The 18,178-nt window shown below is 37.9% G+C and overlaps 1 protein-coding gene across 1 annotated transcript in view; it reads right to left on the reverse strand.

Annotated features, from left to right (window-relative positions):
• Positions 1-1,343: 1,343 nt before the first annotated feature.
• LOC103199296 (TCDD inducible poly(ADP-ribose) polymerase) overlaps positions 1,344-18,178 on the reverse strand; it is a 33,237-nt gene continuing 16,402 nt past the window's right edge. Inside the window, 4 exon segments of the mRNA XM_007943552.2 lie at positions 1,344-1,791; positions 2,851-3,129; positions 8,218-8,378; positions 10,769-10,937. Coding sequence (XP_007941743.2) covers positions 1,344-1,791; positions 2,851-3,129; positions 8,218-8,378; positions 10,769-10,937 — 1,057 coding nt within the window.

Here is an 18,178-nt window from a genome sequence, read left to right on the forward strand (position 1 = left end):
GACTGATTCACTAAGACACCAGTATAGATATATCTTGCTTCAAACAACATAGAAGTTCCTGAAAAGTTATGTGTAAATGAAATAACTGCAAACATACTAGGAGAGCTTGGTATCTGAAGGAATTCCGTGGTAAATTCTTTCGAAAACCACTTTTATAAATCCAAGTATTTGCTTTGCTTAAGGCGAAGTATACCTAGCTGCTACTTCTCTGAACTGAGGCATCAGCATATTCACCTAACGTGCTCTAGCTGGGCTAGTGGCACAATTTCCAAGTTTGTGTTTCTATGAAGTAAGTAGTGTAAGATGCAGAGTCAGCCAGGGAACCCAGCTGCATCTGGCAAAGCAGGCCTAGGGTGGGATTACCACCCTTAACAAGAATTCCAAGTCAACGAATACTTCTGAGAGTCTACTTTGTACAAAGCAAAGTAATAAACCTTATCAATTTGGTTGCAGATGTACTTCTTCCCTCTAAAACCTTTAATAAGGGGCTAGACCTGGAACCCCAAAAGAAAGTAATACTTCTAACCCTCAAAACTGGCTTTAACCAAATTAGCTGCCTAACTCCCTTAACCTGGTGGGGATGACAATGGAAGAGAATGTTTTCCATGGCTAATGTTTAACAACAAAGAATTCTCTCTCATGTAACTAGTAAGTGAAAAATTTTGCTGGTGAGAAAAAAATTTCAAATGGTTCTTTTTATTTCCCCTAAACATCACTCTGGATTCCCATGTAAACTCTGTGAACAGTTCAAGTCACTGATGCTCTCTGGCTGGGTAATATATTTCAGTCCTGCTGACAGAAATAAAATTTTCTTTCTACTCATCAGAATTTCATGAACTTATCCTACACCATAGCAGTGACGCCTTGGCCAGGGAATAGTCATGGTAATGCCAGTTCCAGTCCATTTTATCACTGTAAATAAATACAATCCCCACTTTGCTCACAGGCTCCATTTCATTTGGCCTAACTTATACCAGGCCCAAGCTGCATTTAATTGGTTAGGCTGATGTTCAGTGTCTTTCTGTCTTTTTAAATGCTTCTAATAACATTACTGACTATATGTACAAGTGTGAATGAAAAGAGTATGCGATCGGTAGTCTTCTCCACACTGAGTACACTAATAACAATTAGCAAGTAATTAAAGGATAAGTGGTCATTTTAAAACTTGTGTTTCTTAAAAACAAAAACTGTTAACAAACTCACTTTCTAGCACTTAAAAAAATGGGTCTGAAAAGTGCCCTATCAATGTTCAATGCTGTTCCCCACCCAGTCCCACCCATCCAAAATCTGCTACAAATGCTGGATTGAGTTAATATCAAATAATTTAGCAGTACCAAGATTTTTCAAATGGCAACAGTGTTACTGACTTCTTCATATTGGATAACAAAATAAGGGTAACTCTGGTCATCATTAAAAATGACAAAAATCTGAGGCTCAAAGAAATTATCCACACAAGAGTCATACAGGTCACTGGTTACACTGCCAGGATTGACTGGAGGGGGCCTTCTCATGCCGTGACTACCCATCGTGTATCTGCCAGTCAGTACTTTGGCTAAAAACATGAAATGGACTCCTTTGGAGGACTTCTTAGAAAAGTTATGAGAGTAGCTTGCCTTCTTTGCAAAATAACTGCCTTGTCCAAACATGGTAGCATGCTTTCCGCAGACTCGAGGGTCAAAATTGTGCTTGCAGATTCCATCTACCACATCCTGGGATGTTCCGTGAAATAAATGTCTCTCGTTTATTATTCTGTCACGGCCAAACATTTTCCTGTTCATATATTCCTTTTTCCTATTGCGAAGAGGCGATAGGGAATTTGGAAGAAGTATAGATCAATTTAATAGGCATTTGATAGTTGTAGACATACTTCTCTATTGTTTCAATGGGAAAGAAATATAAAGGAGCTATTGAAGAGTCAAAATGTCATCAAAGACCATGTTGTTGTTGCTGTTGTTATTATGTGCCGTCGAGTCAGACCTAACTCATAGCGACCCCTCCTTGGGTTTCCGAGGCAGTATCACTACGGAAGTAGATTGCCCCTCTTCCTTCCGAGGAGTGGCTGGTGGGTTTGAACTGCCAGCCTTCTGCTTAGCAGTCAAGAGCCTTAGGCACTATGCTACCAGAGCTCCCTCAAAGATCACAGTGAAAGTTTAAACTTTTTGCTTTCTCTTCATTTCAAAGGTATTTTCCAACATCTTAAGGAGCTCCGGTGGCATGATGCCTAAGGCATCTGACTGCTAACCAAAAGGTTGATGGTGAACCAAAAGGTTGGTGGTTCAAACCCACCAGCCACTCCATGGAAGGAAGATTGGGCAATCTACTCCCGTAAAGATTTACCCCTTGGAAACCCAAAGGGGGTTGGCTATGAGTTGGAATCAACTCGATGGCAATGAGTTTAGTTTTTTTCAACATCTTACCTTCGTTAGGGTGCTTTCCTTATCTAACTCCACTGATTTGGGTGTCCCTTAACTCTGAGATTCTTCAGAATGCACATATTCCCTCTCACTTCACTGACTTGTTTAATGACTTGAGAGGCCAGCAGAGAAATAAAGCAGTTGAGAGCAAGGCCTCAGATGCTAGACTGCCTGGGTTTAAATTCCAGCATCATATAGCCTTAGCTGTATGACCTATGGCAAGTTACCACGTTTCTCTGGGACTCAGATTCATCTCCACAAAACATAGAAATTAGTAATTCTACTCATAGGTCTACTGTAAAGACTAAGTGATTTAATAATATACAGAAAAATACAAGCATATTAAATATCATTCAAGTTTCACTATTCTGTCCTACATTTGCATTGCCTAATTAAAAAAAAAAGTTATCTCAAACTTTTCACACTTTGGACTCACCTTTTGTATTTTTCCCAAAGGAACTGATTTTGGACTCTCAGTATTTGCAAAATTCTATATTTGAACTCAGGTACAGTCTTATGAAAGAGATTGTAAATGATTCGATAGCTTTTGTCTTCTGCAGAAACAGGCACTTGGATGAAGTCCTGAGAGGGATGCATATAAACCCAAGTTTCAGGGTAAAAGTTTGCCGAGGTGACCCCATCCGGGCAGATGATTTGTGACGAAGAGGTTGCTTCAAGAGGTGGAGGAGCCTGTGTAGGAACACCACCCAGTGTCCTGAAGGGTGAGGAAGGAATGTTAATATAAAACTCTCAGAAATAAGTATATGTCACATTATAATGTTCTATACTGGTTTCTAATATTACCATTTGGATAGCTTATAAGCTTGTGTTTGAAAAACAAAACAAAACACACTATTTAAGAGAAAGAAAATAAAAATCTTAAAGTAAACACTGCCTGTACATGGATAACCTATTATTAGCTTCTTCCTGGCCTCCTCCCTGTGGAGAAAACTCTGGAATGTATTGCTGCAAGGCAAGCAAGCAAGAGCCAATTTATAAATATCTTTGCTTTCTGGATCATGGATCCCTCTTTTGCCTATATATTTAAAGAAACGTTTCAAGGGAACAATGATAATTTATAGGCTTTCTTCAAACTTTGTAGCTACTAAGCATAAAGATGTCACCAATAAAGCTAATGTGGGTGTGGGGGTACACACAATAGAGTAACTGGAGCATGTAGGGAAGAGTGAGAAGATAAAATGTTAAAAATGTTAACACATGTACTAGGATTTCTCTGTAAAAACAAACAAAAATCATGGAGAACCACTGAAAGTTGACAAGTATTTGGCATTTGCTTCATTTTCCAGGATCACATATAATATCAAGGCCATCACGATTTATTCAAATGTTACAGGTATGGGTGTGCTAATCACTGGAAACTCTCGACACTAGAGTGGTATCATTGAACCTTTAAATTTAGGTCTATTCTTTGATGAATTTAAAGGAGCAGCAGCTTTGATCAATTACTAATTCCTGCCTGATTCAATGCTTAAACTTAAATTATACTTCCTGGCCATTTATTTTCAAAACACAGAAAAAGGGAAGAAGCAGAAAGAAAGGAAATCCTGACCCTGAGACCCAGTTTCAGGGCCAAGGTCCTATAACATTCATCAGCCCATAGTGGTCACAAGGAAGCAATAATGTCTGCCAAACTTAAGAAATTAGGAAACTGGAGTTTTCAGGCGTTTTGTGACACAGAGGTTACAAGTGAGTGTGAACATGCCCCTAATCTCCAAAGAGCTTATCTCACCATCACCCTCATCATAATCTTATCCATCTTATACTAAACACACACTTCACACACAGTTAACACTTATCATCACAATAGCCTTGCAAGCTGGCTTGGCTATCTGAGGTTCAGAGAGGTTAAATAATATGCTCTAGCACAGCTAGCAAATAGCAGAGAAGGGATTTGAATCCAGAGCTATCTAGATACTAGCTCATACTCTTTCCATTTGCCATACCCTTCACAATTTAAACGCTTTTTAGTACGACCTCAAAGTGATAGATGAATTCTAGGATTCCCACCCAGGCTTGTCTTACCTCTCTACCACTACATTATCACATGAAGAGATAGCTTGGTAAGAAAGTAAAAGCTATGGAAGCACAAATGCCCTCTACAGCTAGTCACCTTCAAGTGGCTGTGCATACAATATAATGTTACTCAAAGTCCCTTTGTGAAATGAAGTCCTGAGTGGATTCAGGTGGACCCTATCTCCCAGCTGCTTTAAATTCAGGGGCAGATTTAAAGGGGTGCTGGATTTTCCAAACTTCACAACAGAAAACAAAGTTTTTATTCTCTGGAGTATTTTCTCAGAGCCCTGAGCCCTGACAGATTCTTCTGGAGCCCTGGTTCAGAAGACCATTTTTCTGAAGAGGCACCCTTCATTAGATGTTCCAAGTCTGTAACTCCTTAAAAATCCATCACTATTCTGGAGAAATAGCAGGAAAGCATCGGATACAGGCTCTTTATTTTAGTCTCCCTCTATTCCCATCCTGCAAAGAGGAAAGTAAGACCCAGCCTACCAAGTTTTGCACTGTTACCTGGCACTGAAGTTACCAATGGGGGTTTCTGGGTTGAGAGAGCAAGCTAACATTCTCCCTAATGAGCTTTACCCAGAACAGGTTTTAGGCTATTTCAGCTCATGTTGAAAACCTGACACTGACAACAGAAGAGACTCTATTCCTTTCTTCCTGATACTACTCCTGCCTAAAAGCCAGTTCTACAAAATGAAAGTTTCCAAAGTATCCTTTCCTTTTTTGGGGGATGGGGGAAATGGTGGTCTATTGTTTACTCATATATGCTTGATGATGAAACTCTGTAAATAAATCCTATCTATTCTATGATGCTAAATTAGATTATATATTGTAGCATCTATTCCCATCCAAATATCCTAACTTTTAACAAGCAGACATGCTGGTTAGGCTAAAACATAAAAATGCACAGAGACATCTGCCTGGTGAACTTCTATACTCTAGTGGCTATGGATTAAAAAACACATATTCTAAGCACACTTACCCATATACTTTTATTTTCTGAGAATACTATATATTCAGTTCATACAGGGTCCAGTGCATGCTTTATAGCATAGTACCAACCTCCCTCAGAGCCAGAGTCAAAGGATATCAACATTGTATTCAAGAACCTCTGAAGAAAGACTTCAGAAGCTAAGGTCACCTTTTATCACCTTCCTTCCCTTCCCTGGCCATTTTTAAAGACATTTCCTATGCCAATTTCAATGATGAAGTGAAAATTAATCATTTTACTCTTTTTTAGGAGGAGCCAAAGAAACTATGTATCAGGGCTTCTCATGATCATGAGGTGATCACACAGGATGGATGTCCTTTCAACTGAAAGAAATGAGCCGGCAAACCCATCAACCTGAGATGTTTGCCTACGCAGGCTCAGCTCAAGTATTCCAAGAATATGAAAGAACATCTCCTTTTTATCAGCCCAATTAAAAAGCAGCAGGGAAAACCTCATTGAAGAAGTGCCAAATTTGTAGACATACTCATGAATTAAGTTAGCCTCCCACATTCCTCGTAAGAATGGCATTCTAAGTTCTTAGGCATCTCTGGTTCCTTGACAATTGTGGCCTCTTCATCTCCTACTTTTTTTTCTTTGACCCTTTGCATTTGATAACACTTAAAAACAAAACAAAAGAAAAAAACCTTTCTTCTTGGCTAAGACCAAAGACCCTCTGGAATACACTTCTGAAATTTACTTTTTGGAAACTAGCCCCATTTTCTTTCTCCCTTTTAGGCTAGTTCCTGAGTGCCCCTCAGTCATACACTCTAGGGCAGATAGAATCTCAAGTGCTTCATTTACCACTAGACCTACTGAACTTGCTGCTTTTCTCCTTTTCTAGTTAAAGTGTCTGCATAATCTCTGATTTCCTGAGCTCTTCATTTATACCTGATCATCACTGTTCTAGACAGGAGGATTAAAACAGGAAATTTTAAAAAGAAAAAAGGAAGAGGGATAGAATGACATTTTTTTTTTTTTATAAGCCTATTTTATAAATACTAAGGGCTCTGTCTGTGACAATATTATTTTGTTCCTTATATTATTTTGGGGAGCTCTGGTAGCGTAGTGCCTAAGGCACTTGACTGCTAACCAGAAGGCTGGCAGTTCAAACCCACAAGCCACTCCTCAGAAGGAAGATGGGGCAATCTACTTCCGTAGTGATACTGCCTTGGAAACCCAAGGAGGGGTCACTATGAGTTAGGTCGACTCGATGGCACATAAAAACAACAACATACTATTTTTATAGTTCATACTTTTAGAAAACAAGCCTAAGATTAAAAAAGAGAGAGAGAAAAAAAGAGAAGCAAGCAAGCGAGTGAGAGAGAGTAAAAGAGAGAGAGGGTTGTCTTAGGTTCTAAACAAATCAATTTTCACTACTCATTAAAATTCCCCCAACAATGCAGCATGTGAATGAGGATTCTTACCCACACACAGAAGCTACATCTCACTTGATTGGCTCAGCATGCCAAAATGTCTGTCTCACTAATGAGTTCTACCACCTTACTAGGAGGACAGTATGTTCGTAACTACTGGACGCTGACACTATTTCTAGCTGTGCTAGTGAAATCACAAAAATGGTATTTTTATTAGTCCTAATTAAAAAAACAAAACAAAAAAACAACCTCCAAGGCAAAAAGTTTCACAGTTGGCCTTTGAAGAAAGCACACACTTACTGTAAGCTAGTATGTATCTCTAAAAGTGATTTATTAATTATTTTCAGATGCAGAACATTTCAGGGATTTTTGTTTGTATTTTGTTCATGTTCCTCTTGCAATCTCAGAATCAGAATCAAGGTTCTGTCAAAATGATCTGGGGAAAGCACAGTTTGGGCTTGAAATAAAAAAAAAACTACTAACAAGAATATGTAAACAGCATCTTCACCTCAAAGATCAGCAGAGAGGCTAACTGGTATTACTTGAGACCTCTAAAGTTAATAAAACCAAGCAAATCCAGTATTTCAAAAATAAAACTCTAAAATGGTATATGTGATTGGAGTGTATGATGATCCCCAGAGACAGTAACTTTCAAAGGTGGCTATGTTAACAATACTGCAACCCACCTTCTAGCATCTATGGAGATGTCAGTGGGGCTACCTGAAGACGGAAAGAAGAAATAGCGCTTGGTAAAAAGGAAGAAGAGCTCACCTACTTGAATTGTCTTTTACCAAGAAACTATATTCTTAATAAGTAAGAAAGAAGTGCTTACTTATTAGCAAGTAAAAATGCAAAATATTTTGAAGGTGAATTCTTTCAATTCAAATTCACTCAAGGAAGAAAAATGGAGACCCCAACTCTTTGAAGGACTACGCTACTTTTCATAGCAGTTTACCTGGGCTGCAAAGCCCTGTAATATGGAAAGTTCTCATCAAATAACTCAATTTTCCATGAAGGAGGTGAATGCTAACTATCTTATCCCAGAAATAAATACTTTTAGTTGTGGAAAAACGTTAACTCTACTTTGCTTTTAGTTTAAAGAAAAAACAAACAAACAGAAACTTCCAATAGGACACTCACTCTTTTACTGTTGTCCTAGTGAGGTGGCAGAATTTATTACTGAGACAGGCAGCCTGGCATGCTCAGCCATTCAAGCGAGATGAAGATGTAACTATAGCTTAGCTGAACTCTATTTGTTGAAGAATCAAACTCAAAGAATAATTCAGAGCTGCACATTCTAGAGGTAATAACCAAGACATTTAACACTGGTTTGCTCTCTGGCATTCAGGAATACATTTACATAAAATCAGAGTACAGATGAGGCTTCCCATTGGCCACTTACTGTAAATATGGAAGCAGTATAAAACAGGAGCGGAAGAGGGGTCTCCTTTTTATTTCTCTCCTGAAGAATGAGTTGTGGAGGATGTAGTGGTTGTTCCACATCATAAATCGAACCTCTTTCAGACCCCGAGAGTTGGCTTCTTCAATCAATCGTATAACAGACTACAGAGTAAAAAAACAAGAAATAATCACTATGAAATATGAAAAATGTTAATGCATTTAAAGGCAAAAATAGTTAACCCTGCTCTTAACATCAGAGGAATTTCAATAAAGTACCAAACCAAAAACCAAACCAACTGCCATCAAGTTGATTCTGAGTCATAGTGAGCCCCCACCCCAATAGGTTTCCAAGGTAGAAAATCTTTACGGAAGCAGACTACCCCATCTTCCTTCCGCAGAGTAGCTGGTTGGTTTGGACCAACAATGTTCTGGCCAGCAGTCAAATGCCTTAGGCACTGCACCACGAGAGCTCCCAATAAAGTACAGTGAGTTAAATTAATTCTCTTTAGAAAGTAAGGGTTTTTTTTTTTTTTTTTTTTTCCTCCACCTGTGAAGATGGAGAGTGGAAAGATGCTCCCTGTTTGGAAGAGCATGGGTGGACACCTCATAATATATGTGAGGCCCATGGAATTATATAATACCTAAGACATGTGGCTGCTAACCAAAAGTTCAGAAGTTTGAGCCCACCAGCTGCTCCATGGAAGGAAGATGGGTTAATCTACTCGTGTAAAGATTTACCACCTTGGAAACCCAACGGGGGTCACTATGAGTTGCAATCGACTCAATGGCAGTGAGTTTGGTTTGGCTTTAGTTTTATTTGAGGTTTTAACAATGTCTTAGAGATTTTCTGGTTTACATTAAAGATGGTAGTCTACAAAAAGTTCAAATAAACCAATTAAGTTCCAAATCTAATTAACCTCTCAGAGGGGAAACAAAGGGATAGTCCAAGTATTTTAAGAATACATTCAAACGGCCTCTTATTTTCTTTGTAAGGCAGATATGATTATTTAAAAGCATCAGAAATTTTAGTTTAATATAGTGTTTTACGACAACTAGTAGTTAGTTCTCTTCCTTTGCTATTCCCTAGAGAAACAAAAAACTAAAGTAGATAAATCAGCTCTTTTATAATTCTGGAAATGAATTTACTTAAATGAAGACATCAGATCTTTGGGATGTAAAATTTATCTCTAAAGTCCATTTCATGCTTGCAAGTGGCCATCTGAAGTGAAATTATTGGTCTCTCACCATCTGAAACAAAGAGTGAAGAAAATCACTCTGTGTGGAAATAATTAGTCAAAGGACTAATGGACCATGAAGACCTCAGCCTCCATGACCTTGAGACCAGAAGAACTACATAGTACCTGGCTACTACTACTGCCAACTGCTCTGAAAGGGATAATAGAAGGTCCTGGATAGAGTGGGAGAAAAATGAATAAAAACTCAAAATCAAAAAAGACCAGGCCTATTGGTCTGACAGAGACTGGTAGAACCCCCAAGATTATGGCCTTCAGTCATCCTTCAAGCCTGGAAATGAATTCACCCCTGTGGCTCAACTGTCAGCCAAATAGCAGGCCTATAAGCTAAAAAGTAAAATGAGGGAGGTACATAACACCTCAGAACAATCAACCATGAGATCAAAAGGGCAGCATTTGCCCAGGGATGAAGCTCAAAAGGCAGGAAAGGGCAGGATGAATGGAAATGGTAACAGGGACAAAGTGAGAAGAGTGCTGTTATGTTGTAGGGATTACAATCAATGTCATAAAACATAAAGTATATGAACTGTTGAATGGGAAACCAATCTGCTCTATTAAACTTCCACTTGAATCACAGTATTTTTTTTTTTTAAATCCATTTCATTTAAATTTGACTTAGAATTCTCATTCAGAAGCAAAGTAAATCATCATTTTTAAATCATCACTTTAAAATTCTTAGCTTAATGAGCTATCTTTATTATCTCAGACTTAGGATGTATGTGCAAGTAGGACAGAGTTTTAAATGACTCATTTTGCCTGACCCTCACTCAATAATTATCAATAAATATTTTCAAGTAATTCGTCCAGGGGATTGAGAGTGGCTGTTTTCCACTAGACTTCTGAAGTGTTTAGTGTAACACATGAGCCCAGGAACCAGAAAGCCAGAAGACACCACATCCCAGTATTCACCTTGTTAAAATTACTCCAAAGGCAGCACTGGTTCTAATCAACTATTCACTATTGTAAATACGTGGTCTGTACACATGAGGTTGCCATGAGTAGTAATCCACTCAATGGTTTTATAAGGTAAGATTCTGGGGAAAGCATTTTATTTCTCTAAGACCAGTGATATTCTATTTATGGGTATCATCAGATAAATGGAAAGAGAAACATTTTTAAAAAATAAAGACAAGTTCTACTTGTATCAACAAGATTCAATTTGAAATTTTATATTCATAAGCTCTATCATTATGATTATAGCTCTGTCCAGTAATTGTTGGAAAGAACAACAACAAAAGGACAATAAAAGGCAAAAAAACTTCAACACTTTTTTTTTTAAAAAAAAGAACCTATAAATACCTCAGGATATTCTCGCCATCCAAAGTGGTCCCTACAGAAGTATTTCCAGACTGTATGGTAAATGGAGTTGACATTGTTAGAAGGTGGTGTGGACAGCCTTCGTAGTTGGTCAAATTCAGTTGTTTCATACACATTCATGGCATTCAAATCTGCCCAAAATTCCTGTCCTCTAAAAGAGGCAGAAACAAAAAACAAACAAATCCTGTTAATATTAATATATCTTCACAGATTTAAATATCTCATTGGACATTAAAAAGATCTAAGATAGCCTGTTGTCGAACTTTCAAAAGTTGGCTTACTTGGAGTAAAAGGACATTACTGGTTGTTTCTCCATCATCCATTCCCTATGTTCCCTTTCTTAACAAGGTCCAAAATTTCCACACAGTTATGGCAGGACTGATTTCACCCCAGTATCACTGGCCTCAACCAGTTAACATAATCTCATTCTCGCTTCCACGGTGGGATGAGCCAAACCCAGGTCTCAGCCGATTGTGGAGTAAGCTTTAGGATAGAGCTGACATAGAAAATAGACAGTGAAACAAAAGAAACTCCTCTTGAAGCTTTCCCTTTTTCCAGATTCATCAGTTTACCCAAGCCAATACAGGATATATAATACTATCTGATGAAAGCCAGGAAAAAAAAAAGAAACTCAATGACTCTAAATAAAGTACAGTACAGCTAATCCACCAAACAGTAATAATGGGTGAGTTTATGGTGATGGGAAATTTGCAATAATTATGGGTGGTGGTTGGTTGTACAACATGAATAATGGACTTGATATTACTAAACAATTAGAATGCATTAATTGTTCGTATTCGAATTGCAGTGTTAGCGAAGAATATTAAATATACCATGGATTGCTAGAAAAAGAGAATAAATCTGTCTTGGAAAAAGTATAGCTAGAATGCTGCTTAGAAGTGAGAATGAGCAGATTTTGTCTCTTGTACTTCGGTCATGTTGTCAGGAGGCACCAGTCCCTGGAAAAGGATCTCATGCTTGGTGAAGTAGAGGGTCAGCAAAAACAGGGAAGACCCTCACTGAGATGGACTGACACAGTGGCTGCAACAATGGCCTCAAGCCACAGCAACATCTGTGAGCACGGCACAGGACCGGGTAGTTTTTAATCTGATGAATGTAGGGTCGCTATGAGTTGAAACCCACTCGATGGCATCTAATGACAACATCACTAAGCAGGATACCTGGAAAATGGTGGAACTGGCAAATGTTGTGTTATATATAAATATATATACAAATCGCAATATTGTGTTATACATAAATATTTTACAACAACAAAAACATGAGTTGGGAAAAAAGTTGGGAAAATATGAGGAAAGATAGTCTGATTATGAGGTATTGCTATGAGAGTATTTTTGTCATTTTGTTAATGTTCTGTTACTGCTGAATCAGCACTTTACAGACATTTCAATATTATGGGGAAAAATCATACCATATGAATCATAATTATTTAAGAAATTCAATTATAAAATATATTCCAATTAAAATATTTGGGTTTCATTTTTAATGGAACTTCTTCTAGTGTTCGAAAAATTTAAAGCCTTATGTTAAGTAAGCATATTTAAAGTCACAAGACTGGCAAAATGTTCATTGCATTCCTCTCTTCTCTTTTTGTGTATAATCAAAACGTCCCCAAAGAAAATATAAAGAGAAATATAAAACAACATCACAGATACTAAAAGAGTGACTAAATTACAGAATATACCCCCCTCAACACTGAAAAGGTGTTGAGAGAGGTCACACTTTCTGCCAGTAGATGTCTAAAAGGAGCTCTGATGGCACAGACTGCTAACCAGAAGGCTGGCGGTTCAAACCCACCAGCCACTCCTCGGAAGGAAGATTGGGCAATATATTTCCATAGTGATAGTGCCTTGGAAACTCAAGGAGGGGTCACTACGAGTTGGATCCGACTCAACAGCAGTGAGTTTTTTTTTTGTTGTTGTTGTTGTTATGTGCCGTCGAGTCAGCCCCGACTCATAGTGACCCCTTCCTTGGGTTGCCGAGGCAGTATCACTACGGAAGTAGATTGCCCAACCTTCCTTCTGAGGAGAGATGTCTAAATGGACATCTATGTAACACATGGAATGCTCGGGTCCAGTGAGCATTAAGAATAACTGGTATAGGTGAAATTCAGATTTTCCCAATAATTAACTATTTTCTTGCTGTAAATTAGAATTCTGAAGAGTATCAATTTTGGCTTGTGGGTTTTCCTGGTTAGTGCAACATCTTCCAAATTCTGCTTTCAGGACACTTGTTTCAAGGACTGTTGATAGGTATTCTGTGCAAAAGAAGATTCTGTGGTCAAATGTCTGAAAATTACCTGGTTATACAGACTTGAACAATTTAGTACTATACCTACTCCTCAGTCCCTTTACCATGCTAAAAGATATTGAAGCAGCATGAGCAGGGCTACAAAGGGTCTCTTCAAACCTTATATGACAACAGCCTTCCTTTTCTCCAAGAACAGTTAATCTAATAAACTTACCTGGCAAATGATAGAAGAAAATCTATTTCCTGCCCTCCATTCTGAAATAGCCCTGGTGGTACAGTGGTTAAGCATTCGGTTTCTAAACCAAAGGTCTATGATTTGAACCTACTAGCCAGTCTAGGGTAGAAATATGAGTCAGTCTGCTTCTGTAAAGATTTACAACCTTGGAAACACCATGGGGCCAGTTCTACTCTGTTCTATAGGGTTGCTATGAGTACCATCCATTCAGTGGCAGCAGGTTTGGTTTTTGGTTATTCTGATGTTGTTGTTGTTGTTGTTGTTATGTGCCGTCAAGTCGGACCCGACTCACAGCGACCCCCTTGGGTTTCTGAGGCAGTATCACTATGGAAATAGATTGCCCAACCTTCCTTCCGAGGAGTGCCTGGTGGGTTTGAACCGCCAGCCTTCTGGTTAGCAGTTAAATGCCTTAGGCACTATGCTACCACAACGCCTATTCTGATGTTTGTAATTTTTATATCAGGTTCTATTCTTTGGGGAAAAGACAAAACTCAAGTCATTTACCAAACTGATGGTGCCAAGAAGTACATAACTTGTAAAAACTAATAATGCAACACTTTATAAAACTAATATGTTCCTCTAAAAATGTCTAAAGACATTTAAAAAATACTCTACTTCCTTCCTTAAAAAGAATATTAGCTAGCAGGATTTAAGTTTTGTTTTTTTAAAAATATTTTACTGTATTTTTGGTGTAAGTGTGGATACAATTTTAAAAGAAGATATAATTTTAATTAAGAATAAAATGGAAATAAGACAAAATTTAGCTCAAAATCACATTTGGTTACTGCTTTGTATGGTAAATAGAAATATTTAATTCAAAAGGAAAAAATGTTTCTAGGATGTCCTTAAAAAAAAGAAAGAAAGAAAAAACCTATGCCTAAATTAAACTTTGTATAAAGCTGCCTTAAACAATTTTCATTTACCTTTAGGAGAATCTGATGCTAACATTAGGAAGAGTAACTTCCTTCTCCCTCTTAAGACCATTTCCAGTTCTGAACAGATTTTCCCCTTTTAAACCTACCTTCCAGCAACTGTTCCCAATTATGAGTTAACAAATCCTCAGTATTTCCTTTAAGGAATTCTTAGAACAGCAGTCATTACATTAACATGCCTTATTACATAAATATACAGTGCTGTTTGCTGTGAAAGTGTCAGATTTTATTCTGGACATCACTCTAGCAATTTCTATTTAAGCCTGTATTATTAAGACTTCATAGATAATGATTTGCATGAGAAAGACATCTACCACTGCAGCTTTTGCTATATTCTCTGTGTATTTCAGTACTTGTAGGCATTACGAAATTTCTATGACAAATTCTAATTTACTCCAATCAAATGTTCTTTGGATTGATGGATCAAAAAGTACTGTTTTAGCTCTATTTGATTTCCAATATGCTTTTCTAGACTTGACAGAGACAAAACAACAAATTTGAAAAACATTAAATTATCTTCTTGTATGATTAATTTTACCACCTGCTCTCCCTTAAACAGGGGATGCTTTAAGAATCCAAAGCCAAGAGTTTTTTCCCCTCCTCAATGTGCATCAGTAGAAATGCATGCAATACAGATGCCAAGTGTTCAATATCTACTACTCTTTATAAACCATTGTTTCCTATTATCAGAAAACAGTTATGAGTCATCTATGTGCAGTAATGGTGATGGTGGGCTATATTAGGCAATACACAAAGAATCAAACAGATGCAGTCCCTCGTTTCCGGGGGCTTCTAAAGAAGAATAACCAACAAGATGCATAACAAAAGAAGCAGTACATCTGTCTGTCTAAACCCATCAGTGGTTAAGTACGTTCTGGGAATGAAGGAATAAATAACAGACATGCAGTATTACGATAGAGGAGGTGGCTATTTGAGTCCAGGATTGAATAAACGTCAGAAAAAGAGAGGATTATATCAATACAAGATGGTTTTGTGTGTAAGACAAAGAATTTCAGGAGCATTTTAAATAACAAAATATCACCATGAGTAAAGGGTTGTGTGGAAAAGCAAATAAAGAGCTCTTTAAACACTTTGGTTCTTGGCAGGAGGGTGGGGACAGAAGAGACAGGAGTGATACAGACAGTTGCAAAAGGAGATCTTCTAAATAGGGGTACATAAGAGATGAGGAAATGTGAGCCAGGGTGTAACAGGCAATGTGAGAGATGTCAAGCCATGAGCTGAGGAGGTAAGGGCAGGGTCACAGAGCCTTAATAAGGTATAACAGTGGGAATTTAGAGTATTAAGCAGATAAAACTAAAGAGTCTAAGAAGTAAGGACAGTAAAGAGAGAGAGTGCTAGAGATGGAGGTGGGGGCTGGTGGAAGTGGGTGTGTTTGCAAAAGCAAGATGCAATACTCCTGGTAAAATAGCCTGCTTGGCCTAAGAGCATTCCCACTGAGAGATGGCCAGAAAGAAATGAGTATGGGAGATAGCTAGAGTGCAGCAGGATTTAGATTTGGTAAATTTATGTGGTTAATCAATTCATATTGGTTTACCCGATTATTAGTCAAAAATAATCTTGAACAGGTTGCTGATTTTTACTATAAGGGAAGAATAAACTTCAATCACTGAAATATTATTAACTATTCTATTTCTACATGATTTGCTGACAAACATAAACACACCACTGTAAGACTCCAGATAAAAAACGATTTATCCATCAAATATCTTGACATGCAAATTAATACAACATTTTTCTGGCACATATTATTAGTGCATAGAACACCAACACCACCACTAAGTATCAGAAAGTATGCCCCCCCACACTATCATTTCTTCTGTGTGTGCTTCAGATCCTAATCACAAGAAAGTACAAAGGCCTACAATGTGAATTATAAACAGAACTGGATAAAATGAAAATTAGTAAGAAAACAGTCTTTTTCTCAGATTAATAGCTCTTGAGTTTATACATTGGGGAGCTCAGAAAAGAAGGAAGCTATTTTAAGCAATTTATCTATTTATAAATTGTTTGAAACCAAGAAAAAAAAAAAGTGACAATTAGCGTAAGTGCTCTGGGAATAAGTCAGAGGCAGAGCGCCTAACTCCGCTGGGAGAGGAGTTGGGAAAGGTGGTCAAGTGAGGTGTTTCTGAGTGGATGAAATGGGAGCCAAATCTGACCACCCATCAGGGCATGCAAAAGGAAGCAGGACATCACACGCAGCTACATATAGAACCTAACCTACACCACAGCACAAGAAAGCCTGTGTTTGAGTGAACAGCACATGTAGTTTATGTGAGAGGTCAGGGTATATATGTGTTTGAGAGGGATGATATGAGGTAAGACTGGACTGGGTAGGTTGGGTGGGGTCAGATAATGAAGGGCTCTGTATGCTAGACTGAGGATAGGATTTGATTTGTGGGCAGTAAGAATCACTGACAGATTCTCAAAAGGTCCAGATTTATCTTTTATAAAGATCACTTTGACACTAGCAGCATGGAAGACTGATTTGCTTATTTATACTTGGAAAAGGAGGGTGGAGGATAGATAGAGAGGCCTTCATTTGCTAAATTTTTATAAGAACTTAAGCTTAGCCACTTATGGCGATTGCACGAGACAAATGATGAGCAAGGGCTAAGGAGGCAGTACTGGAGATGATTTGAGAAGTATTTCAGGATTACAACCTGATTACATGTGGGGCAGAAGCAGCGAAAAGTAGAGTCCAGGATGTGTTGAAGGCTTCTAAGTGACTAAGTGGTGCCATTAAATGAACAGGAGTTATGGTAGGTGGAACATGTTTAAGTGGGACGATAATGTAAATAAAATATAAAACTTTGATTTTAAGTATCAAGTTTTCTGTACTCTACTTTGCACAGTTTTAACCAGATGGGTCAGCTTTCAGAACATTGGTTTCCTGCCTGTGAGAGTTAACTGGTTTCTAAAGTGATAAATCTGTGACTTCAAACTAATTAACACCTACTCTAATTAGCTGGACTAACTAGACACAATTAATAGGCCCCCTTATTTAATACTATGATAGTAAAGTGAAAATGTCTCACAAAACTGAGGGTAATAATGATAGAAGGATAAAGATTAAATGCAGTATATTCAGGCTCTTTTGCTACAGGCTTAAGACAAGCATGACAGATGGGGTATGTTTGCTGTTGCTAAAGAAATTTCACAGGCACACAAAATATAGCTGGCTTTTGATACCTGGCTTTGATGTTTCCAGGAACTTATTTAGCAATGTTGGAATATCTGGCAGCTTACATATCCCTTCAAATATGTTACAAGGTGATGAGAATCAAAGCCATGGCCACACAGTATCAACATACTCTGCAAAAGCAATGTAGTTATTCAACTTCAGAGAACTATGTACTCAAGAGTTTGCTTTAGAAGCATGTTGTTGTTAGGTGCCATGGAGTCAGCTCCGACTCACAGAGCCCCTATGTACAACAGAACAAAATGCTGCCCGGTGCTGTACCAGTCTCACAATCTTTGCTATACCTAAGCCCATTCTTGCAGTCACTGTGTCAATCCATCTTGTTGAGGGCCTTCTCCTTTTTCACTGACCCTCCACTATTTATTTGGGTGATGTCAGCAAAAAAATTTAAAATAGTAACAGAAATGACAGTTAACTGCCATTTCTGTTGCTATTTAAAATTATTTTGCTAACATCGCCTCAAATAAATAGTAGAGTTGTTGAAGGAAAACAGTAAAAATTCTTTATAAAAACCAACTTTTCAATATTTAGTAGAGATTAAAATTCTATGCTTAGCTCCCACATTATGACATTGGATCTTGATCTGTAAGTTAACTGTAGACACAGACATACCCACAATCAAAATTGGGAGTTTTCATTGTAGCCTTGACTAGATATGGGCAGGCCTAACCAAATATTGACTCTGAAATAAATTTGCCCACCTCTAATGAAGCACTAGGTGTTCTGGTAGCATAGTG

This window comes from Orycteropus afer, unplaced genomic scaffold (assembly GCF_000298275.1).
Source record: "Orycteropus afer afer isolate SDZICR_OR568_19922 unplaced genomic scaffold, OryAfe1.0 scaffold00109, whole genome shotgun sequence".
NCBI lineage: Eukaryota > Metazoa > Chordata > Mammalia > Tubulidentata > Orycteropodidae > Orycteropus > Orycteropus afer.